This window comes from Dromaius novaehollandiae, chromosome 26 (genome assembly GCF_036370855.1).
Source record: "Dromaius novaehollandiae isolate bDroNov1 chromosome 26, bDroNov1.hap1, whole genome shotgun sequence".
NCBI classification, from domain to species: Eukaryota; Metazoa; Chordata; class Aves; order Casuariiformes; family Dromaiidae; genus Dromaius; species Dromaius novaehollandiae.
Window position 1 is genome coordinate 3,300,961 of NC_088123.1, and position 21,797 is coordinate 3,322,757.

The 21,797-nt window shown below is 68.7% G+C and overlaps 4 protein-coding genes and 1 long non-coding RNA gene across 11 annotated transcripts in view; 3 read left to right on the forward strand and 2 right to left on the reverse strand.

Moving 5' to 3' along the window:
• The window catches only part of OGDH (oxoglutarate dehydrogenase), a 40,937-nt gene extending 37,823 nt beyond the window's left edge, over nucleotides 1-3,114 (forward strand). For all 7 annotated transcript variants that reach the window (XM_064497768.1, XM_064497767.1, XM_026118753.2 and 4 more), the window contains 5 exons: nucleotides 224-346; nucleotides 1,158-1,230; nucleotides 2,265-2,428; nucleotides 2,657-2,811; nucleotides 2,895-3,114. In XM_064497768.1, coding sequence (XP_064353838.1) covers nucleotides 224-346; nucleotides 1,158-1,230; nucleotides 2,265-2,428; nucleotides 2,657-2,811; nucleotides 2,895-3,015 — 636 coding nt within the window. In that variant the 3' untranslated portion in view covers nucleotides 3,016-3,114. The remainder of the gene's footprint in view (nucleotides 1-223; nucleotides 347-1,157; nucleotides 1,231-2,264; nucleotides 2,429-2,656; nucleotides 2,812-2,894) is intronic.
• LOC112995814 (DNA-directed DNA/RNA polymerase mu) overlaps nucleotides 1-21,797 on the reverse strand; it is a gene marked incomplete at its 3' end in the record, with an annotated part of 180,484 nt that overhangs the window by 124,768 nt on the left and 33,919 nt on the right. The window lies entirely within an intron of this gene.
• ZMIZ2 (zinc finger MIZ-type containing 2) lies at nucleotides 6,966-15,679 on the forward strand. Its single transcript, XM_064497871.1, has 19 exons — nucleotides 6,966-7,103; nucleotides 9,755-9,888; nucleotides 9,995-10,109; nucleotides 10,192-10,394; nucleotides 10,497-10,689; nucleotides 10,764-11,027; nucleotides 11,106-11,279; nucleotides 11,402-11,467; nucleotides 11,603-11,774; nucleotides 12,600-12,744; nucleotides 12,833-13,043; nucleotides 13,123-13,228; nucleotides 13,344-13,501; nucleotides 13,582-13,649; nucleotides 13,742-13,810; nucleotides 13,927-14,171; nucleotides 14,244-14,416; nucleotides 14,502-14,747; nucleotides 14,851-15,679. Exons 2-19 carry the CDS (start codon nucleotides 9,839-9,841, stop codon nucleotides 14,956-14,958), a joined length of 2,766 nt encoding a protein of 921 aa, XP_064353941.1. The 5' UTR covers nucleotides 6,966-7,103; nucleotides 9,755-9,838; the 3' UTR covers nucleotides 14,959-15,679.
• On the reverse strand, nucleotides 15,639-17,690 carry LOC135323697 (uncharacterized). The gene is made up of 2 exons (XR_010385172.1): nucleotides 17,515-17,690; nucleotides 15,639-16,321 (listed from the first exon to the last, which is right to left on the reverse strand). It is a non-coding gene; the product is annotated as an uncharacterized LOC135323697 (long non-coding RNA).
• On the forward strand, nucleotides 17,733-20,984 carry PPIA (peptidylprolyl isomerase A). The gene is made up of 5 exons (XM_064497872.1): nucleotides 17,733-17,913; nucleotides 19,918-19,948; nucleotides 20,066-20,154; nucleotides 20,297-20,469; nucleotides 20,627-20,984. The coding sequence occupies exons 1-5, from the start codon at nucleotides 17,845-17,847 to the stop codon at nucleotides 20,760-20,762; spliced, it is 498 nt and encodes a 165-aa protein (XP_064353942.1). The 5' UTR covers nucleotides 17,733-17,844; the 3' UTR covers nucleotides 20,763-20,984.

Consider the following 21,797-nt stretch of genomic DNA (forward strand, 5'->3'; position numbering starts at 1 on the left):
GCGGTGTCCCCGAAAGCGGGGTTTAGCTCACGAGGGAGCAGGTTTCACGCTTGTGCGGCCTCTCCCAGTGCCGCGGTCTCCGTGGGGTGCTCCGAGGGGGAGCAGGACTGGCTGGAAAGGGGATGAGGGGGAGGAAGAAGGGCTGCGTGCTGCTGTGGGAGCTGCAAGGCCAAGAGGTACTTGTGTTTCTCGAAATACCCCTCCACTGTGCTCGCCGAGGCAGAAACTGGACGACTTTGACGTGCGCCAGCTGTACGACTGCAACTGGATCGTGGTGAACTGCTCCACGCCAGCCAACTTCTTCCACGTCCTTCGGCGCCAGATCCTGCTGCCCTTCCGCAAACCGGTCAGTGCCGGCGGGCCCGCTCTCGGCCTGCCCCTGCCGTTCCGCTTCGCTTGGCCCCGGTCAGAGCCCAGGCTGGGAGGCCCTGGGTCCGTGCGGAGCCTGGGGGCAGGATTTAGAGCGGGGCTGTTCTCGCACCTCATCAGCAAACACACGCAGAGCAGTGAAACCAACCCGGGAGCAAAAAGCGGGGAACCCGGCAAACGATGGGGGCTGCTCTCCGGGCAGAGAGGAACGCACTCCCCATTGACGCGGGGTTAAAAACACTCCCGTCCTTGGAAAACCGGAGCAGCCCATCTGCTCTCGTTCCCCTGCGTGTCATCCCGTCCCCCCGGGGCTAAGCGAGCGGTTAGCCCGTGTCCGGGCCGGCAAGGACCGAGGGCCCCTTGTCGCGTGGGCTGCCTGGCTACGTGACGTCCTGCTAGCCGGCTCTCGCAGGCTGGCGCCTCTGCGGTCCTTAGGTAGGTCAGAGACATCAGGGCCGGGAGGCACTGATAAATAATCCAGCCCAGGCGCTTGCGTTCCAACTCCCAGCGATCCGGCCGCGTCCGTGTGGGGGAGGCAGGTCTCTGGCAGCACTTCAGCCTCATCCCCAAGGGAAACGCAGACCGGGAAAGCAGGAGGCGTTGGGAACGGGCGCTGCAGCTCTTGCGGCACAGCCGCCGAGCAGGGAGCAAACCCCTCGCGGCCGCTCCTGCGTTCGGAGGTTGGCGAGGGCAGGCAGGACAGGCGGGTCGATGCCGCGGCGTTCGTTTGCAGGGGAGGCGTTTCTGGCGTGGCTCACTGGCTCGCTTTGCCTCTTCTCCCTCTCCAGCTCATCATCTTCACTCCAAAGTCGCTGCTGCGCCACCCCGAAGCTCGCTCCAGCTTCGATGACATGCTGCCAGGTACGAGGAGCGCAGAGGCGTTTGCTTCCCCGCGCTCGGCTCTGCGGGATGAAGGGTGAAGGGCAGGAGCTGGCTCGGTGTAAAGTCCGCCTGGCAGCAGCCTCCCCTCGCCGGGCTTTCACGCTGGAGAGCAGATCTCGCGGCAGCGCTGCCCCGCGAAGCTCGTGCCGCCGGAGCCGGGGTCTGCCTTGCCACGGAGACCCCGCCGGAGACCTGCCCGGCGCTGGGGCTCGCCTGCCGCGGAGGTGTCGCTTCCTCCGTGGGCAGCCGCTTCCCGGCAGAGCTGCGCGGATGGGGTTTGAGGACCCTCGAGGGCTCGCGGTCGGCGCCGAAGGCCGGCTGCTCCCGGCCTTTTTCCGGCTTCACCCAGCTGACGGTTGCGCTCTGCCCCTTCGCTGTGGTTTGTCCACGCAGGGTCACATCGGCCCCGCGCTGCGGAGATGAGAGCAAGCTCCTCTGTGCTGGCCCAGCGCGCTCGGCGGGGCTTAGGCTGCTCTCGCCTTGCGCTGTGGCCAAGTCCGGGTCCAGACACGACCTCTAGGGATGGGGCAAAATCAGGGTGGCTTAGGGTCGTCTGCTGCAGGCCTGCTTATAGCATCTAACTCACTCCAGCAGTTATTTTGTCCCATCCTGGGAGGAACAGGCTCTGCAGGGGCGACGTCCCACCTTCCCCTTGGCACTGGTGTCCCTGGGAGGGGGGCTGTGCCCCTCCCAGCGTCCCCAGCCGCTTTTCCAGCCCTCCCAGATAAGCAGCCGGCCCGGCTCCTCCCCGCATTCCTGCCTGATGTTCTCCTTTCTTATTTCTGGTTGAGCCACCTCGTTTTCCAGACTTGCCGGGGCCTCCCTTACCCAACTACGCCCTGTCTGCCCTGGGAACGCTCCCTGTCGCTGCCTGGGAGCAGAAGAGCAGGCACAAGGGTCACAACCCCCCGGGGTTTGTCCTTCCTCGGAGTTAACTCCGCGGTGGTGTCAGCCGGCGCCGGGTAGCGTGGTCCGTAACGCTGCCGTAACGGTGGCGTCTCGTCTCTTGGCAGGCACCAACTTCCTCCGCGTCATCCCCGATAGCGGCCCCGCAGCCCAGAGCCCCGAGAAGGTCAAGCGGGTGCTGTTCTGCACCGGCAAGGTGTACTACGACCTGACGCGGGAGCGCAAGGCCCGGCAGATGGAGGCCGACGTGGCCATCACCAGGGTGGAGCAGGTGAGCGGGGCCTCGCCGCGGTGCCCTCCGCCTCCCCGAAGGCCCCCGCTCGCATCCGGACGCCCCCGAGGGCCGATCCAAGGGGACCCGGCCGCCGTGGCAGAGGGACGGTGGGACAGCAGGGCTCGGGGACGCGGCGTCTCGCCGTCCCGCGGCTCCGCCTGTGCCAGCGCATCGCTTCCCCTCGGCTGTGCCCCGGTGACGCTGTCCCTCTCTGCCTCCCCGCAGTTGTCCCCGTTCCCCTTCGACCTCCTCCAGAAGGAAGCGCAGAAATACCCCAACGCCGAGCTGGTCTGGTGCCAGGAGGAGCACAAAAACCAGGGCTACTACGACTACGTCAAACCCCGCCTCCGCACCACCATCAACCGCGCCAAGCCCGTGTGGTAAGGAGCCGGGGCCCAGGCCGTGGCGGGTGCCACCGCCGCCGCCGCGTGCCCCCCTGACCCGCTTCCCTTCCCCGCCGCAGGTACGCGGGCCGGGAGCCCGCCGCCGCCCCCGCCACCGGCAACAAGAAGACCCACTTGACCGAGCTGCAGCGGCTCCTCGACATGGCCTTCAACCTGGACGCCTTCAAGGACCTGGCCTAGGCCGCCGCGCGGCCGCTGCAGCATGCTCTCGGCTCTCTGTCTGTCTGTCTCTCGCTCGCCTCCCGGCTCCGTCCTTAACTACAGACCTTGTAAACTAAACGCCGGCGTCCTCGTCCCTCCCGCCGGCGCCCTTCGCCTCGCCCGCCGGCTCCGCGGCAGCCCCGCGCCGCGGGGAGAGGGGTGACGGGCTGCCTCCGCCCCCGGGCTGCCACCCTCCGCCTCCTCCCCCGGAAATTCCTCGGATTTGGCTGCCTCCGGCTCCGAGGGGTCCTGGGTTGCCCTGCCCAGGGGTCTCGGGGAGGGGCCAGCGTGCGCTGGGCCTTTTGTCCCTACCCTTCTGTCCCAGTTTGTCCCAGTTTGTCCCAGTTGCAGCAGCACTGCACTGCCCATGCTCGTCTCTGCTGCCTCTTGGCTTTGCTTAAAAAAAGGGAAACTCCCCTGCTCGGAGGAGGGAGCCGGGGGCCCTCTGCGCCCCACGCAGCTCTGCCCCCCGCCCCCAAACCCTTCTTTCTCGGCCCAGTGCGCCTGTTGCGGGGCAGCGCCTGTTGCGGGGCCGCAGCGGGGTCCCCGCCGGAAGGGCTGAGCGGCGGCTCCCCCCGCTGAGTCACGTCCTGGCCGGGCCCTCCCTGCCGCCTTCCTTCCTGCGGCGCGGCCGCGACCCCCGGCGCGCCGGGGCGGGGTGTGTGTGACACACAGGCGCACAGGCGACCTGTCCCGCACCTTCCAACGGCCCGGCGTGGGCCTGCGCGCACAGTCGCGCTATCAGGCGCATGAGCGAGCGCACCCTCGTGCACTGTCACACTGTCAACGCGACCCCTCGTGTGCACAGCCGCCCCCCCAGGCATATACATGCTTGACACACCTGCAACACCTCTTAGTCACACTGTCACACACACTGGTTGTGCACACACACCTTGCGTTCACTGTCACACAGTCTGTCACATGGTCACACACCCCTCAGAAGCTCTGTCAGTCACACATGTACACATGCAACCTGTCACACAACCCCTCACGCCTGTTCAGTCATACACACAATCTGACAGTTACACACGCTATCACATACTGTCTCCCACAATCACACAGATTGTCACACATGCAGTCACACTGTGCCCCCCCCCACTGTCACATGCACAGTCACAACCCCATAGTCACACGTACAGTTGTCATGGTCTCACCCCCCCCATGCACAGTCACACAACCCCACACAGCGTCACCACACAGTCACCGCTGGCAGTCACATACTGCCATTCACCCCACAGCCACGCACCATCATACACACATCCCTCACAGTCACACACACGCTGTCACGCACACACCTCAGGCACACACACCCTGCCTCACACACAGTCACACATTGTCCACACATGCCTCACACATACAACCCCTCATGTACACACAACCCTCACACACACCCCACTCATACACATGCACACCCTTCACATGTACAACCCCTCACATGCAGTCACACGCACACACCTTGTCACATGCACCCTACCACACACACCTGCCCAGGCACACACACACACACCATGCACACATACAACGCCTCATATGCGGTCGCACACACCCCCCTCACCCCTACAACCACTCACACGCAGCCTCACCCCCCGGTCACACACACCCCCACGCACCATCACACACACCCAGCCTGTCACACATGCCCTGTCATACACACACCCCTCACACCTACAACAGCTCACACGCAGTCACATACACCTGTGACACACCCTGGCATGCACACAGTCACACACATACGCTGGCACACGTACACCCCGTCACATGCACATGGGCACCCTGTCACACATGCGCACAGCCTCACACGTACACACCCCATTACATACACCGCCACACACACACACACGCACACACACATGCACACCCCATCACATACACTGCACACACAGTCATGCACACCCTGTCACACACACACCCCTGTCACGCATACCCTCACACCCAGAGACACCCTATCACACATACACACACGCGCACACCCATTATGCGCACCCCCTCACACACACAAACTGTCTCACACACACAGAGTCACACACAGGCACACCCTCACACGCACACCCCGTCACACACATTGTCACACACACGCACACCCCATCACGCACACCCTGTCACACACACCCTCACACACGCACACAGCCTCACACACCCGTCACACACACACCCATCACACACGCGCACCCGTCACACACATTGTCACACACACGCACCCCATCACGCACACCCTGTCACACACACCCCCATCACACACGCGCACCCCCTCACACAGCCACACACACACGCACCCCATCACGCACACCCTGTCACACACACCCGTCACACACACCATCACACACGCGCACCCATCACACACATTGTCACACACACAGGCACCCCATCATGCACACCCTGTCACACACACCCGTCACACACACACCCATCACACGCACACTCTGTCACACATACCCGTCACACACACACCCATCACACACGCGCACCCGTCACACACATTGTCACACACACACGCACCCCACCACGCACACTCTGTCACACACACCTGTCACACACACACCCATCACACACGCGCACCCGTCACACACATTGTCACACACACACACCCCATCACGCACACCCTGTCACACACACCCGTCACACACACGCACCCCATCACGCACACCCTGTCACACACACCCGTCACACACACCATCACACACGCGCACCCATCACACACATTGTCACACACACAGGCACCCCATCATGCACACCCTGTCACACACACCCGTCACACACACACCCATCACACGCACACTCTGTCACACATACCCGTCACACACACACCCATCACACACGCGCACCCGTCACACACATTGTCACACACACACGCACCCCACCACGCACACTCTGTCACACACACCTGTCACACACACACCCATCACACACGCGCACCCGTCACACACATTGTCACACACACACACCCCATCACGCACACCCTGTCACACACACCCGTCACACACACGCACCCCATCACGCACACCCTGTCACACACACCCGTCACACACACACCCATCACACACGCACACTCTGTCACACACATTGTCACACACACACGCACCCCACCACGCACACCCTGTCACACACACCCGTCACACACGCGCACCCGTCACACACATTGTCACACACACGCACCCCACCACGCACACCGTCACACACACCCGTCACACACGCGCACCCCCTCACAGACATGCGCGCACCCCGTCACGCACCCCCTCACACACACACTGTCACGCACCCCCTCACACACACGCGCACCCGTCACGCACCCCCTCACACACACACGCGCACCCCTCACGCACGCGCACCCCCTCACACACACACTGTCACGCACCCCCTCACACACACACGCACCCGTCACGCACCCCTCACACACACACGCGCACCCCTCACGCACGCGCACCCCCTCACACACACACTGTCACACACCCCCTCACACACACACTGTCACGCACCCCCTCACACACACGCGCACCCGTCACGCACCCCCTCACACACACACTGTCACGCACCCCCTCACACACACACTGTCACGCACCCCCTCACACACACTGTCACGCACCCTCTCACACACACGCGCGCACCCCTCACGCACGCGCACCCCCTCACACACCCCTCACGCACGCGCACCCCTCACAGGCGCGCGCGCGTCACGCTCCCCGTCCCCCCCAGCGCCGCTCGCGCACTCGGCGCTCGGCTGCTCGCGCCTGGCGCGGCGCGGGGGGGCCGCGGCCCGCCCCTGCATACTGATGAGCTCGGCTCCATTGTGCGCGGCGCGGCGGCGGCGCGGGCACGGCGCGGCGCGGCTCGGCTCAGCGCGGCGCGGCTCGGCCCGGTTCGGTGCGGCTCGGCCTGGCTCGGCTCGGCCCGGCCCGGCCCGGCCGGCTGCGCTCGCGCCGCTCCGCCGCCCCCCGCCGCCGCCGCCGCCGCACCACCACCAGCACCACCACCATGGAGCCGGGGCCGCGCGCGGGCTGAAAATCCCGCGCAGCTTCCGCGCAGCCGCGCGGGCACGGCGCCGCCAGGGCCATTTTGGGCCGCTCGCGACGGTGAGTGCGGGCAGCGCCGGGGGCCGCGGCCGCGAGCGCCCCGCGCCGCCGCGGGAAACCGCCCCGGCCTCCCTCCCTCCCTCCCCCCCGCCCCGCACCCCCCCCCCACCCCCCCCCCGCGGCGGCGGCCGGGGGGCGGCGGGAGGGCGGTTGCCATGGCGACGCGGCGGGGGGCGGCGGGGCCGCGGCCGGGGCTTTCCGCGGGCGGCCCGGGGCTCCCGGGGCTCCGGCGCGGGGTGTCGCCGGGCGGGGGGGTCCCGGCAGCGAGGTGACAGGGGCCGCGGGGCCCCGCGGCGGCGGTGTGGCCGGGCCGGGGGTGTCGCCGGGCCGGGGGCTGCTCGCGCGGGGGTGTCACAGGGCTCTGGGCCAGGGCTCCTGTCACACGGGCGTCGCACGGCCCTGGGGGACCCGGGACGGGGGCTGCTGTCACGGCGGTGCCACCAAACCCATCTCCCTTGGGGACCCGGGCTGGGGGGGGGCTGCTGTCACGGCGGTGCCACCAAACCCACGGCCCTTGGGGACCCGGGCTGGGGGGGGGGCTGCTGTCACGGCGGTGCCACCAAACCCATCTCCCTTGGGGACCGGGGCTGGGGGGGGGGACTGCTGTCACAGCGGTGCCACCAAACCCATCTCCCTTGGGGACCCGGGCTGGGGGGGGGGCTGCTGTCACGGCAGTGCCACCAAACCCACGGCCCTTGGGGACCCGGGCTGGGGGGGGGGCTGCTGTCACGGCGGTGCCACCAAACCCACGGCCCTTGGGGACCCGGGCTGGGGGGGGGGGACTGCTGTCACAGCGGTGCCACCAAACCCACGGCCCTTGGGGACCCGGGCTGGGGGGGGGGCTGCTGTCACGGCGGTGCCACCATGCCCATGGTCCTTGAGGACCTGGGACATGGGGGCTGCTGTCACGGCAGTGCCACCAAACCCATCTCCCTTGGGGACCCGGGACAGGGGGCTGCTGTCACGGCGGTGCCACCATGCCCGTGGTCCTTGAGGACCTGGGACATGGGGGCTGCTGTCACGGCAGTGCCACCAAACCCACGTCCCTTGGGGACCTGGGACAGGGGGCTGCTGTCACGGTGCCACCATGCCCATAGTCTTTGGGGACCCGGACCAGGGGAGCTGCTGTCATGGTGGTGCCACCAAACCCATGTCCCTCAGGGACCTGGGACAGGGGGGCTGCTGTCACGGCAGTGCCACCAAATCCACCTCCCTCAGGGACCTGGGACAGGGGGGCTGCTATCACGGCAGTGCCACCATGCCCGTGGTCCTTGGGGACCAGGGATGGGGGGCTGCTGTCACGGCAGTGCCACCAAATCCACCTCCCTCAGGGACCTGGGACAGGGGGGCTGCTATCACGGCAGTGCCACCATGCCCGTGGTCCTTGGGGACCTGGGACAGGGGCTGCTGTCACAGCAGTGCCACCAAACCCACATCCCTTGGGGACCCAGGCCGGGGGGGGCTGCAGTCACGGCGGTGCCACCAAACCCACGTCCCTCGGGGACGTTGGAAGGGGGGCTGCTGTCACAGCAGTGCCACCAAACCCACATCCCTTGGGGACCTGGGCTGGGGGGAGCTACTGTCACAGCAGTGCCACCATGCCTGTGGTCCTTGGGGACGAGGGATGGGGGGACTGCTGTCACGGCAGTGCCACCAAACCCACGTCCCTTGGGGACCCAGGAGAGGGCTGCTGTCACGGCAGTGCCACCGTGCCCACATCCCTGGGGACCCGGGACAGGGGGGCTGCTGTCACGACAGTGCCACCATACCCACATCCCTCAGGGACCAGGAGCAGCTTTGGGGACATGACCGGGTGCCCCGTCCCTTCCCAGGTGGCTCATGCCACCGTGGCACCTCACCCGGTACACGGGGTCACCCGCGGGGCCTTGTCCCCCTCCCTGTGCCACGGCCAAGCGCCCTCCGCGTCGCGGCCCCGGGACGTGGCCCCGTCGTGGGCACCCGCTTCCCCTGGGCCACTACGACGCCCGGGTCACGGCAGGGCACCCGGTGCCGGGGCGGCGGGTGCTGGCACCCACGGGAGCCCACCCGGCGGGGGGGGAACCGGGCGGCGAGTCCGGGCACCTGGATTGGGCAGCGCGGGGACCCCAGCGCCTCGCCGGGGCGTCCCGTGGCTCCGTCCTCGTGGTGGCCTCGGCCACCGCGTCACGGCGCGGGGTCGAGAGGGAAGCGAAAGCGCCCGGGCTGGAAATACCCCCGGCGACGCCGTGGGCAGGGGGCCGCGGCCGAGGGGGGCCGCGTCTCGCCCGAGCCGGCGCGGAAAGTCCCCGCGGTTTCCCCCCCCGCCGCGTGGGCGCCGGGGAAAGGCCGCGGCGGCGGCACGCGTGGCGGCCCGGCGCGGGGTTTTCGGAGGGACGGCGCGGCGGGCGCGGGGTCCGAGCGGCCCCCGCCGCGGCGAGGGGCTGCAGCCGGGGGCGTTTCGGGGGCCCCGCGGAAATGGGCGGGCGCGCGGCGGGGCCCTTCGCCGTGCCAGCCGCCGGGCAGGACGCCAAGTCCCCGTGCGGGGACGATGCCGGCAGGGAGCCGCGCGCCGCCCCGGACGCCTGGGTCCGCGCACCGCCGGGAGCCGGGGGGGGGCAGAGACGCGGCGCCGCCGGCCCCCGCTGACGCCCCGCGGCCCCCGTGTCCCGCAGCCCCGGTGACGCCGTCCCGCCGGCCCTGCGCCCGCCGCGGCCACGGAAGACCCAGCCTGCGCCCGCCGCGCCTGCCCGCCGCCGATGAGCTCCATGAACCCCATGAAACCGTCCCTGCCGCCCACGCCGCACGGGTGAGTGCTGCCCCCCGGGCACCGGGCCGCCCCGCCGCAGCCTTCCTCCCTCCCCTGCTCTTCCTCCCCTTCCGCCGCCTTTTAATTAAGTTGTTTTGCTTTTTAGTGATGGTTCATTTGCATACGAGGCAGTTCCCTGGCAACCGAGCACTAACCAGCCCGCAGGATCCCTTTCCGTGGTAACCACCGTTTGGGGCGTCAGCAACACCTCGCAGAGCCAGGTACCCCCGGCCGCCGCCGGTCCCCGCACCGCCGCCGCCGCCGTCCCCGCCGCCTCACCGCCCTCCTCGCCTCGTCCCCTAGGTTTTCGGCAACCCCATGGGCCCCGGGGGGAGCAGCTCCAGCACCCCGCTGCTGCCCGGCATGGCCGGCACCGGCTCGGGCATGAACTCGCCGCAGTTCATGGGCCAGCAGCCCTTCGCCGAGGGGGCACCCGGCAAGGGCTACGTGCAGCAGAGCGTCTACGGCCGGGGCTCCTACGCCGGCGGGCCGGGCTTCGGCGCCAGGTAAGGACGTCGGCGCGGCCGCCCGCCGGCGCGGCGAAGCCTCCCGGCTCCGGGGTCCCGCCGCTGCACCGCTTCCCTCCTCCTCTCTCGTTCCGCCCGCAGCTACGCCGGCAGCCCCACCGGCCCCGGCGGCATGGGGCTGCCCTCGCACGCCGGGCGGCCCCCCGCCGATTTCACGCAGGCGGCGGCGGCCGCCGCCGTAGCCGCCGCCGCCGCCACCGCCACGGCCACCGCCACGGCCACGGTGGCGGCGCTGCAGGAGAAGCAGAGCCAGGAGCTGAGCCAGTACGGAGCGGTAAGAGCCGCGGCGGCGGGGGCCGGCGGAGGCCCGAGCGCGGGGGTTTCACCGCCCGCCTCTCCTCGCCGCAGCTGGGAGCCGGGCAGCCCTTCAACAGCCAGTTCCTGCCGCACTCGGGGCCCCGCGGCGCCGCCGTGCCCGCCGGCATGAACCCGGCGGGCATGGCGGGCGTCATGGGGCCCTCGGGCCTGTCGCCCATGAACGTGAGCCCCGCGCGGGCGCCCGGCATGAGCGCCCTGTACGGCGGCCAGCGGATGCCCCAGCACGCCTACCCCGGCCCCCCGCAGAGCCAGCAGCTCCCGCGCCAGGGCGTCAAGCGGGCGTACTCGAACGAGGTGAGTGCCGGGGCTGCCCGCCGCGCCGCCCCGCCGGGCCGCCTTCCCCGCGCCGACGCTCTCGCCTCGGCCTCGCAGGGTTACGCGGCGCAGCAGTACCTCCAGGGCGGGCAGTACCCCGCCGCCGGGGCCCAGTATGCCCCCAGCGCCCCGCAGCCCTCGGCGCCATCCCCGTCCTACCCCGGCCACAGGATGCAGCAGGGCATGGGCCAGTACCTCTCCGCCTCGGGCAACGCTGGGCCCTATTACAAGGTACGTGGGGCTGGGGAGGACGGCGGGCGCGGGGGTGAGACCCTGGGGTAGTTGGCATCTCCCGTGGGTGCCGAAGACGCGGGTGTTTTCTGCCTTTCCAATCCCGGTTTCTTTTTTCCCAGCCCGCCGACCAGTTCAACGGGCAGAGCGCCAACTTCAGCACCTACAGCCAGGCCGCCATGAACGGGGTGAGTGCAGCCGCTGCCACCCGGGCCACCGATGCCAGCGTCCCCCCGTGGCGGGGGACAGCCCAGCTTGCTGGCCGCGGCGTGGCCCCCGTCCCTGCCGCGCCGCGCCGGTGACGGTGCTGGGTGCCTCTGCAGCCGGGACGGTCGATGCCGGGATACCCCAGCTCGCCCCTGCCCGGGAACCCCACGCCGCCCATGACGCCGGGGAGCAGCATCCCGCCCTACATGTCGCCGGGCCAGGACGTCAAGTCGCCCTTCCTGCCGGACATCAAGCCCAGCATCAACTCCCTGCACCCGTCGCCCTCGGGTAAGGGCCCTCGGCGCCGCCCCGAACCCGCCGCCAGCACCGCCGGGGGCCGCGCGGAGCCAAGCCCCCAGTGTGGGCCCACCTCAGGCTGACATGGAACCCCCTCGGCCATAGCCCTTTTAAGGGCGGGGGGGGGGGTTCTGTCGTGGCTGGAAGGGGCGGAGTCTAGGGAGGGGGCGTGGCTTCCAGGAGAGGGGGTGTGGCCATGGCTGGGGGCTCTGGGGCAGTTGGGAGGGGAGGAGCCTTGTGGGCGCTGCCCAATGAGGGGGCAGGCAGAAGGGGTGGAGAGGCAGTGGGAGGGGCTTGCTGCAGCGGGGGTGGAGCCATAAGAAGTGGGTGGGGCTTGTCATGGGGGGTGGGGCCTTGAGCAGGAGGGGCTTCTCTCATGGGGGTGGGGTTTGAGGAGTGGGAGGGGCTTCCTGCTTAGGGGTGGGGCTTTGAGTGGGAGGGGGTCCAAAAGGGAGGGGCCTCTGCTAGTGGGAGGGGCTTCCTGCTTAGGGGTGGGGCTCAAGTGGGTGGGGCTTCCAGCATAAGGGTGGAGCCTCAGGTAGTGGGAGGGGCTATGTGCATGGGGGTGGGGCTTTTAGGGGGTGGGGCTTCTGTCCTGGGGGAGGGGCCTCTGGTAGTGGGAGGGGCTTCCTGCATGGGGTGGGGGTTAGTGGGTGTGGCCTCAGTAGTGGGAGGGGCTACCTGCATAGGGGCAGGGCCTTAGGTGGGGAGGGGCGGCCACCCTGGGGGGTGGAGCCTCTGGGAGTGGGCGGGGCCTCCCACGTGGGGGCGGGGCTTGCAGGCCCCCGCTGACGCCCCGCGGCCCCCCCGGGGCAGGCGGGGCGCCGGGCGAGGAGCTGCGCCTCACCTTCCCGGTGCGCGACGGCGTGGTGCTCGAGCCCTTCCGCCTGCAGCACAACCTGGCCGTCAGCAACCACGTCTTCCAGCTCCGCGACTCCGTCTACAAGACCCTCATGATGAGGTGAGGCCCGCCCCACGCCGCCCCACGCCGCCCCACGCCGCCCCACGGCGCCCCACGCCCACCGCCCCCCTTCTCCTCCCCCCGCCAGGCCCGACCTGGAGCTGCAGTTCAAGTGCTACCACCACGAGGACCGGCAGATGAACACCAACTGGCCGGCCTCGGTGCAGGTGAGCGTCAACGCCACGCCGCTCACCATCGAGCGCGGCGACAACAAGACCTCCCACAAGCCCCTCTACCTGAAGCACGTGTGCCAGCCCGGCAGGAACACCATCCAGATCACCGTCACCGCCTGCTGCTGCGTGAGTCGGGGGCCGCGGCGGGCGGGGGGGTCGGCGGTGCCGGCGCCGCCGTCTCAGCCCGCCTCTCGCCCCCCCGCAGTCGCACCTCTTCGTGCTGCAGCTGGTGCACCGGCCCTCGGTGCGCTCGGTGCTGCAGGGCCTCATCAAGAAGCGCCTGCTGCCCGCCGAGCACTGCATCACCAAAAGTGAGTGCCGCCGGCAGCCCGCCCGGACGCCTGGGTCCCTCGGCGGGCGGGGAGAGACGGCGTCCCCCCTCGGTGCTTCTTTACGGACCCTCCGTCCCTTTTATCCCCCCCCCAGTCAAGCGTAACTTCAGCAGCGGGACCATCCCGGGCACCCCGGGGCCCAACGGCGAGGACGGCGTGGAGCAGACGGCCATCAAGGTGTCCCTCAAGTGTCCCATCACCTTCCGGAGGATCCAGCTCCCCGCCCGGGGCCACGACTGCCGGCACATACAGGTGCGGAGGGCCGGGGGCCGGCGCGGCGGAGCCCCCCCGCCCTCGCCGCCGCGGCTCAACGCTCACCCTGTCCCTTGCAGTGCTTCGACCTGGAGTCCTACCTGCAGCTCAACTGCGAGCGGGGGACGTGGCGGTGTCCCGTCTGCAAGTGAGTGCGGCCCCCGTAGCCCGGCCCTGCCTCGCTTTCCCTCCCCGCGGCGGCGGTGGCACCTTTGTCACCCTGTTTTCTCCCGCCCGCAGTAAGACGGCCCTGCTGGAGGGGCTCGAGGTGGACCAGTACATGCTGGGCATCCTCATCTACATCCAAAAGTAAGTGCCGGGCCCCGTCCCCACGTCCCCGTCGGGCCCCGCGACGCCCCGGCGAGGGCGGCCGAGCCCCGCGCCCGCCCTGAGGTGCCCCCCGCCGCCCCCCCCCCCCCCCACAGCTCGGACTACGAGGAGATCACCATCGACCCGACGTGCAGCTGGAAGCCGGTGCCCATCAAACCCGACATCCACGTCAAGGAGGAGCAGGACGGGCCGGTGCTGAAGCGCTGCCGGACCATGAGCCCCACGCACATGGTGCTGCCCAACATCATGGAGATGATCGCGGCCCTGGGGCCCGGGTCTTCGCCCTTCCCGGCCCTGCCTCCCCCGCCCGCCGGCACCGCCGCCGACTACGGCACCCAGGGTAAGGGGGCACCCGCGGGCCGCAGCCCCGGCGCCACCGGCAGCTCCTCGACGGCCTCCTTTCATCTCGCAGGTTCCAACTTTTCGGGGCCCGGGAGCTTCCCGGAGTCGTTCCCGCCCGGCAATCCCGGCACGCCGACGCTGAGCGAGTTCACGCCGGGGCCGCCCCCCATCTCCTACCAGTCGGACATTCCCAGCAGCCTCCTGACCCCCGAAAAGCCGCCCGCGCCCCCTCTCCCCGGACAGGTCAGCCGGGCTCGGGGGGAGGGGGGAGGGCGGGGGGGGCGCAGGGCAGGGTCTCACGGCCCCGCTTTCCCCCCCCCCCCGGCAGCTGCCTCCGTCCGCCCGGATGGACCCTTCGCACCCCCCCGTGCAGCAGGGACTGCACAACCCGCCGCTGGGCGCCCAGCCGCCGCAGCCGCTGCATCACCGGGGCGCGCCGGCGCGGCCCTCCCTGGGCCCCGGCGCCCCGGGGGGGCCCGCGCACGCCGCCGACCTCGCCTTCAACCCCGGGCCCGGCATGGTGGGGCAGCCGGGCATGGCCGGCGCGGCCGAGGGGCCGGAGCCCGCCCTGGACGTAAGTACGGCGGGCAGCCGGGGCGGGCGGGCGGGAGGGATGCCGCCGGGCTCCACGGCGCCGAGCGTCAACGTGCCGCCTTCGCCCCCCCCCCACCCCGTAGCTGCTGCCGGAGCTGACGAACCCCGACGAGCTGCTCTCCTACCTGGGCCCCCCCGACCTCCCCAGCAACAGCAACGACGACCTGCTCTCCCTCTTCGAGAACAACTGAGCCCCTCCTCGCCCAGCGCGGCCCCCGGCTGCCCCGGGGATGCCGACGCCGCCGTCCCCCCCCCCGTGCCGCCGCCGCCGTCCGGGGCTTCAGCCCCCCCCCGAAAGCGGGCAGAGACGGGGCAGGGCGCCCCGGGAAGCCCCCCCCGCCCCGGCGGGAGCCCTCTGCCCCTTCCTGCAGCCGGCGAGCGGGGACGGCCGGACAGACGGACTCGGCTCCAGCGCCGCCGGGTCCCGAGAAGCACAACGCTGTACATAGTGTAGAAACACTACTGCCTCCTCCACCCCTCCCCGTGTATTTAAAGGCAAGTGCATTGCTCCGGGCCCCCCCCAGCCCCGGCCCGCGTTCCCCCCCCTCTTCCCCCGTGTATAAATGTGCATACGCTGCTTTAGTTTGTAATATAAACCATTCCACCGGGGCTGCGCCAGCCCCACGGCGCGACGCCCAGCCCGGCACCCCCAAACCCCCCTCCCCGAGCCCCGCCGCCCTCGGGGGGTTGATTTTACAGCACCAAACCGAACTGTTGTCCCCCCCCGCAGCGTCCCCGTGTGCCAGGCGGTGCCCGGGGGCCCCGCGCCCACCCGGCCGAGCCCTTTCCCCCCCCGGGTCCCCGTCCCCGGCGGCCCCGTCCGCGCCGGAGTCGCGTGTCCGAGTGCCGATGACTCTGTTTAGTTCTCGTGTATCGTTTCATTATCGCTCTCTATTAAAGGATTTCTTTTTGGTGGGGCTCACGCGAGTCGCTCACGGGCATCCCCATAACGTGTGGGGGGGGCACGGAGCCCCCCCAGCACCCACCCCTCTCCTTCGGGTGCCGAATCGGGGCAGGAGGCCCCGATGGATCCTGCCCCCCCTCTTCACGGCGCTGCCCCATCGCCGAAGCTTATCGCAGCGGGGCAGCGAACCGCGGCCCGGTCAATCATTAACGGCGGGGCGGCCGAGAAGAACTGCCCGCATTTTCGGCGGTGCCACCGCGGCCCCCGCCCTCGGCGGGCGAATGATTAACACCGGCGGGAGCCCAGCGTCTCGCCACTCGTCCTGGGCTGCTACGGCCCGGCCCAGTACAACCGAGCGGCTCCGGAGTCTGCCGGCGGGATGAACAACACCGGGAACGGCTCTTCCCGCGGCGTCGCTCGGAGCCGAAACGCCGCGTCTCCGGGCTTTCGCCTTCCTCGCCGCCCTCCTCTCCTCCGGCGAGGCCGAAACGGGGCCGCGCGGCCTCCCCGGGGGCTCCCGCCGAGCCGCCCGGAGCCTCCTGGAAATTTCTGGCAGCGGCACCGAGTCGCAGGGGGGCAGGATGGCGGCGGCGAGCCTCATTAATGCAGGTATTCGCGGCGAAAACGGCCCTCCCTGCCGCCAGCCCTGGCTGCCGGGGATTAATTATTATTAATAACGTTCGGTGATTAAAGCGGCTCTTTGCACTCGCATCTGCAGGTCCTTTCCCCCCCCCGCCCCCCCCCCAGCTCCCCACCGGCTCGCAGCCTAAATTAGCCGTAGCGGTGTGTGGGCAGGCGGCCGCGCTCCCCGAACGCGGCTCTGAGTCAGCTTCCAGCGGCGCAAAAGAGAAAAAAAAGCGGAAAAAAAAGGCAGGAAAAAAAAAGCAGGGAAAAAAAGCAGGGGGAAAAAAAAGGACGCACCGAAACGCCGGGCGCGGAGGATGGAAAAACCCCAGCGCGGCTGCGGGGCCGCGGCCCTGCCCGTGCTGCCGGGCTGCGCGCTGCTGCCGCGGGGGGGGCGGATGGGAGGGAAAATGGGGGGGGAAGTGGCCGTTTTGGGGCCCGGTGTCCCCCCGTCTGTCCGTCCGTCCGTCCACGGTGTCCCCGGGGGAAGCGGCGGGATGGGGTTTGCCGACGCGTTTTCCAGAGGGTGGGAAAAGCCGGGGGGGGGGGTTGCATCCCAGCCCCACAGCCCCGGGCCTACAGCTCAGCTCCCAGCCCCACAGCCCCCATCTCAAGCCTCACGCCCCAGCCCCACACTTCCCATCCCGGCCCCACAAGCCCAGCCAGCCCGTGCAACCGCAGCCCCACACCTCCCATCGCAGCCCAGCCCAGCCCCACACACCTCCCATCTTAACCCAGCCCCAGCCCCACACCTCCCACCGCAGCCCAGCCCAGCCCCACACACCTCCCATCTTAACCCAGCCCCAGCCCCACACCTCCCATCGCAGCCCAGCCCAGCCCCAGCCCCACACCTCCCATCTTAACCCAGCCCCACACCTCCCATCGCAGCCCTACAACCCCCGCCCCACATCTCCTGCACCAAACCTCCCACCCCAGCCCCACACCTCCCACCTCAGCCCCACACCTCCCGCCCCCGCCCCACAACCCCAGCCCTGCGCCTCCCATGCCGGCCCCACACCTCCCAGCCCCACACCCCACCCCCAGCTCCGCACCCCCCATGCTCGCCCCACACCCCCGCCCCACACTGCCTGGCCCCCCCACGCCCCCTCCCCAGCCCCTATCGCCCCCCCAGCGCCCATCCCGGCCCCGCACCCCCACGCTGGCCCCACATCGTCCCCCCCCAGCCCCGCGCCCCCTCCCACCCCACACCCCCCCTTACCCGCCACCGCGCATGCGCGCCCCTCCCTGCGCGCCCGGCGGGCCCGCGCGAGCCCCGCGCCCCGCCCACCGCCGCCTCCCCGCTTCGCCCCCTCCTCTCCTTTTTTCTTTTCAATGAGGCGCCGCCGATTGGCCGCCCGCCCCGTCGCTCCGTGACGCTGCGAGCGGCAACTGGCCAGCGCCGCGCGGGAGGCGGGGCTCCCACCGCCGTATATAAGGGCTGCGGGCGGCCACTCTCTTTCCGCTGCGCCGCGCTCGTCGCCGAGGACCCGTCGCCGCCGCACCGAGCTCCGCTCCCTCCTTCCCCCCTCCCGCCGCTGCGCCTCCCGCCATGGCCAACCCCGTCGTCTTCTTCGACATCGCCGCCAACGGCGAGCCCCTGGGCCGCGTCACCTTCGAGGTGGGGGGGGAGGGGGGGGGGCGCGCCGCGGCGGAGGCGGCGCCATTTCCTCGCCGGGGCGTGAGGGGAGAGCGGAGCCATTTCGGAGGCGGGAAGGGCGGGAGGGGGGGGCGAGGGGCCGCGGCGGCCACTGCGCCTGCGCGTGGTGGGTGGGGGGGAGGGGAGGGGGCGCGTGAGGGGGGAGGGGGCGCGCGCCGCCTCCACGTGGCGCGGCCGCTCTTCCCGCGCTGCGGCCCCGGGGTGGGGGGGGGGGGGGGGCGAATGGCGGCGGGGGGGCAGCGCCTCGCCGCCGCCCTCCTGCCCGCTCCGGGCGGCCCCGGCAGCGCCTCTCCGCCGCGGGGGGCTGCCCCGAGCCGCGGCTGCCGCTGCGAGGCCTCGACGCCCCGCTCCGCGGCCCATCCGCGCGCGCAGGGAAGATGGCTGCGCCGTGATCCCTTGGGGGACTTTATTTTTGCTGGGGAAATGCACCTCGCTTCGGGAGCGAGCTGAGGGGACAAAGGAGCTTCTGCACCACCTGGCACCGGCCTCGCTTGGAAAACATCCCCGCGTTTTCGGGTCGGCGGAAAAACCCTCCCCCGAGCGAGCCGCCGCACGGCGAGGATGCGGCTCGCTGGCACGGGCGCCGCCTCGGCCGACCTGTAAAGCCGCTGTGCGGCTGGCGGAGGAGGGTGCCACATACTAGCGGGGCGCTCGCTGCCGCTCGTCACCCTGGGGAGAAGCAGAAGTGCAAACCCCGCTGCCATCTCAAACCCGCGCGCCTGGCCCGGGCGCGCTGGCAGCCGCCGGCCCTCACCCTCGTTTGCTGCCGTCCTAATTGGCCGCTGTCACCCGGAGGCACGGCGCTTGGATGTCACCCCGCATTCTTGGTGTGCTGCGAAGGCCGCCATGCCAGGCGTTGGCTCGTAGCCCGCGGCGGCGCGTACTGGGACGCTTTGGGCGGCCCTTGTTGAGCCGTCAGCCCTGTCTTCGGGAGTCCCAGGTGAACGGTTTGTGGCCCCTCGCTCCCTGGCAGGGTGGCGCGTCTCTGTCTGGAGCCGCCATTTTGTCTGTGCCTCTCGCAGCGGGGTCGCTACCCCTTTCTCCTCCGTCAGGAGCGAACAGGGCCCCGCAGACCCCAGGAACAGCTTGATGCAGCCCTTTAGACAAGGCTGCATTTGAGCACAGTCTTCTCCCCCATAAATCAATCCTCTCCGAGGAGGATAATCCTGCAAAGGCTTTTTAGCATGGGCATTTAGTGCCCATCTTGCAGCATCCTCTGCAGGAGGAGGGGCGGGTAGCAGAAGCCGGGGAACCCGCTCGCTTTGGGCTTTCCTTGCGTAAGCGTTTAGCGCCCTGCGAAACGGGAACCAAGGGATGGGAAACGTGACCGGGGACTGTGCTCCAGGAACCGGCTCTGCTGCTGCAGCCGCTCCCTTGCAGAGCCCACTCCTCCCCGCGCGGCTGACATCCCGCTATGCGGATAACTCCTCGCTTCCTCGGCTCCAGCTGAGATAACGCAAAGGCATCGGGTGCTCCGCTCGGGAGGACTCGAGTGAAATAGGGTTTAATTTAACCCGAGTCTGCGGAACAAATGTGCATCTGCTCCGTTCATGACACATGCAGCATATTTAAGCTTGTTTAGATGCCACATCTATTACTTCAGAGTTTCCAAATGCCTCCAGATAAAAGCAAGAGGTGGGTGATAATGTGCTGTGGAGCAAGGCTGAGGGCTATAAATCTGACTGGAAGACCAGAAGCTTGTGCTGCGGCAGAACTGGAGCCAAAATCCACCTCCCGGAGGTGTTTCCCCACTGCATGGTCTGCTCTGAACGGCAGGAGTGATGCCAAATGCAGTGATCCCTAGGAGCTATTCATTTTTGGACCAGGACTAGGGGTGTTTAGGGGCGGTGTGAGTGGCCATTAAGTGTGTGGTGCTGTAGCCCTTCAGCTGGGGCTGCTGATTTGATATTTAGCAGCCAGTCTGCACCCTGATCCGACTAATTCCTTGTTTTTTCCTCTCTGCAGCTGTTTGCAGACAAGGTCCCAAAGACGGCAGGTGGGTAAAACAGCACAGACTGCACTGCAGTTGCATTAAATCTCTTTATAGTGTCTGAAGCTATTCCCTAATCTCTGGGCAAATGAGTGATTTGAGTTTTCTTTTCTGAATCCGCAGAAAACTTCCGTGCTCTGAGCACCGGTGAGAAGGGATTTGGTTACAAGGGGTCCTGCTTCCACAGAATCATTCCTGGCTTCATGTGCCAGGTAAGTGGCTCTCCCCCTTGTCGGGCGGCTTGTTCCCCTCGCGGGGAGATGGGAAGGAGGTGGATGAAATGATCCAGCGATTCCACGAATTTCCAACCCGCTGGAGTATTAGCGGGCGACTTGAAACGCTGCTTCTTTGCAGGGTGGCGACTTCACGCGCCACAACGGCACCGGTGGCAAGTCCATCTATGGGGAGAAGTTCCCCGATGAGAACTTCATCCTGAAGCACACGGGTCCTGGCATCTTGTCCATGGCAAATGCTGGCCCCAACACGAACGGATCCCAGTTCTTCATCTGCACTGCCAAGACCGAGTGGTGAGTACGAGGGAGCCACTGTCGTGGGGCTCCTGATTTAATCCCTGCGGGAATCCTGGTCCTGCTCGGAGGTCTTTAGCGCTGACGCGCTGCAGGGCAGGTGCCAAATCCAGCAGAGATGCAGCTGGCCAGATGTGACCCCGCGCTTCTCCCGCAGGTTGGATGGCAAGCACGTCGTCTTTGGCCGTGTCAAGGAGGGGATGAACGTGGTGGAGGCCATGGAGCGCTGCGGATCAAAAGATGGCAAAACGAGCAAGAAGATCACCATTTCCGATTGTGGGCAGCTCTCGTAAAGAAAAGAAAAAAAGGAAAAACAAAACCCGTTGTCTTAATGACCGACCATTCCTTCTGTAGCCCGGGCTAGGGCATCCCGGTGCCGCTCGGCCCCCGTAATCCTTGTGCTCCTGACTTACTGCTGCGTTTCTATTGGGTTTCGTTCCCTCACGTTCACAGTCTAGCGGGACTGCAGAGTTAACGTTTACGAGTCTAAATAAAATGAGTTAAACCACAGTAAAGCTTCCTGGGTTTCCTCTCCGCTCCTTCCTGGGGAAACGTGCGGCCTGGTGGGGTTGTGGGTGGTTCCTGGGCTGTGGGAGGCCGGTGGCCTTGGTGGCCTCTCCAGGAGGCTTTTCCCAGTGTTGGGGTGACTGAGTGGCGGGGCGGTGGTGGCAGGGGGTGGTGTCTCCGTGCAAACCCTGAGCGAGCACTGGGGGGGCAGGAGGTGGCTGGGAGGGGGGTGTCACCCCTCTGTAGGGCCCCCACCCATGTGGGGCAGGTTTCTAGGGGGGAGAGGAGACCTCTGTCTGCTGCCACCCCTCACCTTGCTCCCTCAAATCCTTCTAGTGTTATTTTTTGACGCAACCCTGCAGGTTTTGGGGGTGCCTGGGAGGGAGAGCACGGTCCTGGCTCCGCTCTCGAGCGTGCTGCCGCTTGCCTGGGTGACGGGGCGGGAGGGACGGGCCGGGGCATGTCCTGCCTGCGCTGGTGGGTGCAAATCTCTGGGAAAAGCCCAGCTTGTGGGGTGGGAGAGGGGCCGGGGCCTTAGCAGGGCTGTCCTGCCCGGCTGCACCCTGTGCTCGGGGCTGGGTCCCTGGGGCTGAGCCACCCGCAGCTCTTGGGCAGATGCGGCGCGGAGGAGCTGACTCACAGCATCCGGGGCTGTTCCCGCGTGCCGGCACTCGCCCTGTCCCCGGCGGGAGGAAGGACATGGCCGCGGCGCTCCGGCAGGATGCGGCCCCTTCCTGGCCAAAGCGGGGCCTTCCTGGCTGTCCAGCACTGCCGCAGTCCCACATGCTCTGTGGGGAGCGAGCCCGGGATGCGCAGAGCAG

What these genes read in the sequence shown, in the direction of transcription:
- PPIA (XM_064497872.1), top strand. Translation starts at nt 17,845, where the DNA reads ATGGCCAACCCCGTCGTCTTCTTCGACATCGCCGCCAACGGCGAGCCC. An exon ending in TTCCTGGCTTCATGTGCCAG is followed by an intron (nt 20,155 to 20,296) that starts GTAAGTGGCTCT and finishes GCTTCTTTGCAG; the next exon opens with GGTGGCGACTTCACGCGCCA. An exon ending in TGCACTGCCAAGACCGAGTG is followed by an intron (nt 20,470 to 20,626) that starts GTGAGTACGAGG and finishes CTTCTCCCGCAG; the next exon opens with GTTGGATGGCAAGCACGTCG.
- ZMIZ2 (XM_064497871.1), top strand. Translation starts at nt 9,839, where the DNA reads ATGAGCTCCATGAACCCCATGAAACCGTCCCTGCCGCCCACGCCGCAC. An exon ending in GCAACACCTCGCAGAGCCAG is followed by an intron (nt 10,110 to 10,191) that starts GTACCCCCGGCC and finishes CTCGTCCCCTAG; the next exon opens with GTTTTCGGCAACCCCATGGG. An exon ending in TACAAGACCCTCATGATGAG is followed by an intron (nt 12,745 to 12,832) that starts GTGAGGCCCGCC and finishes TCCCCCCGCCAG; the next exon opens with GCCCGACCTGGAGCTGCAGT.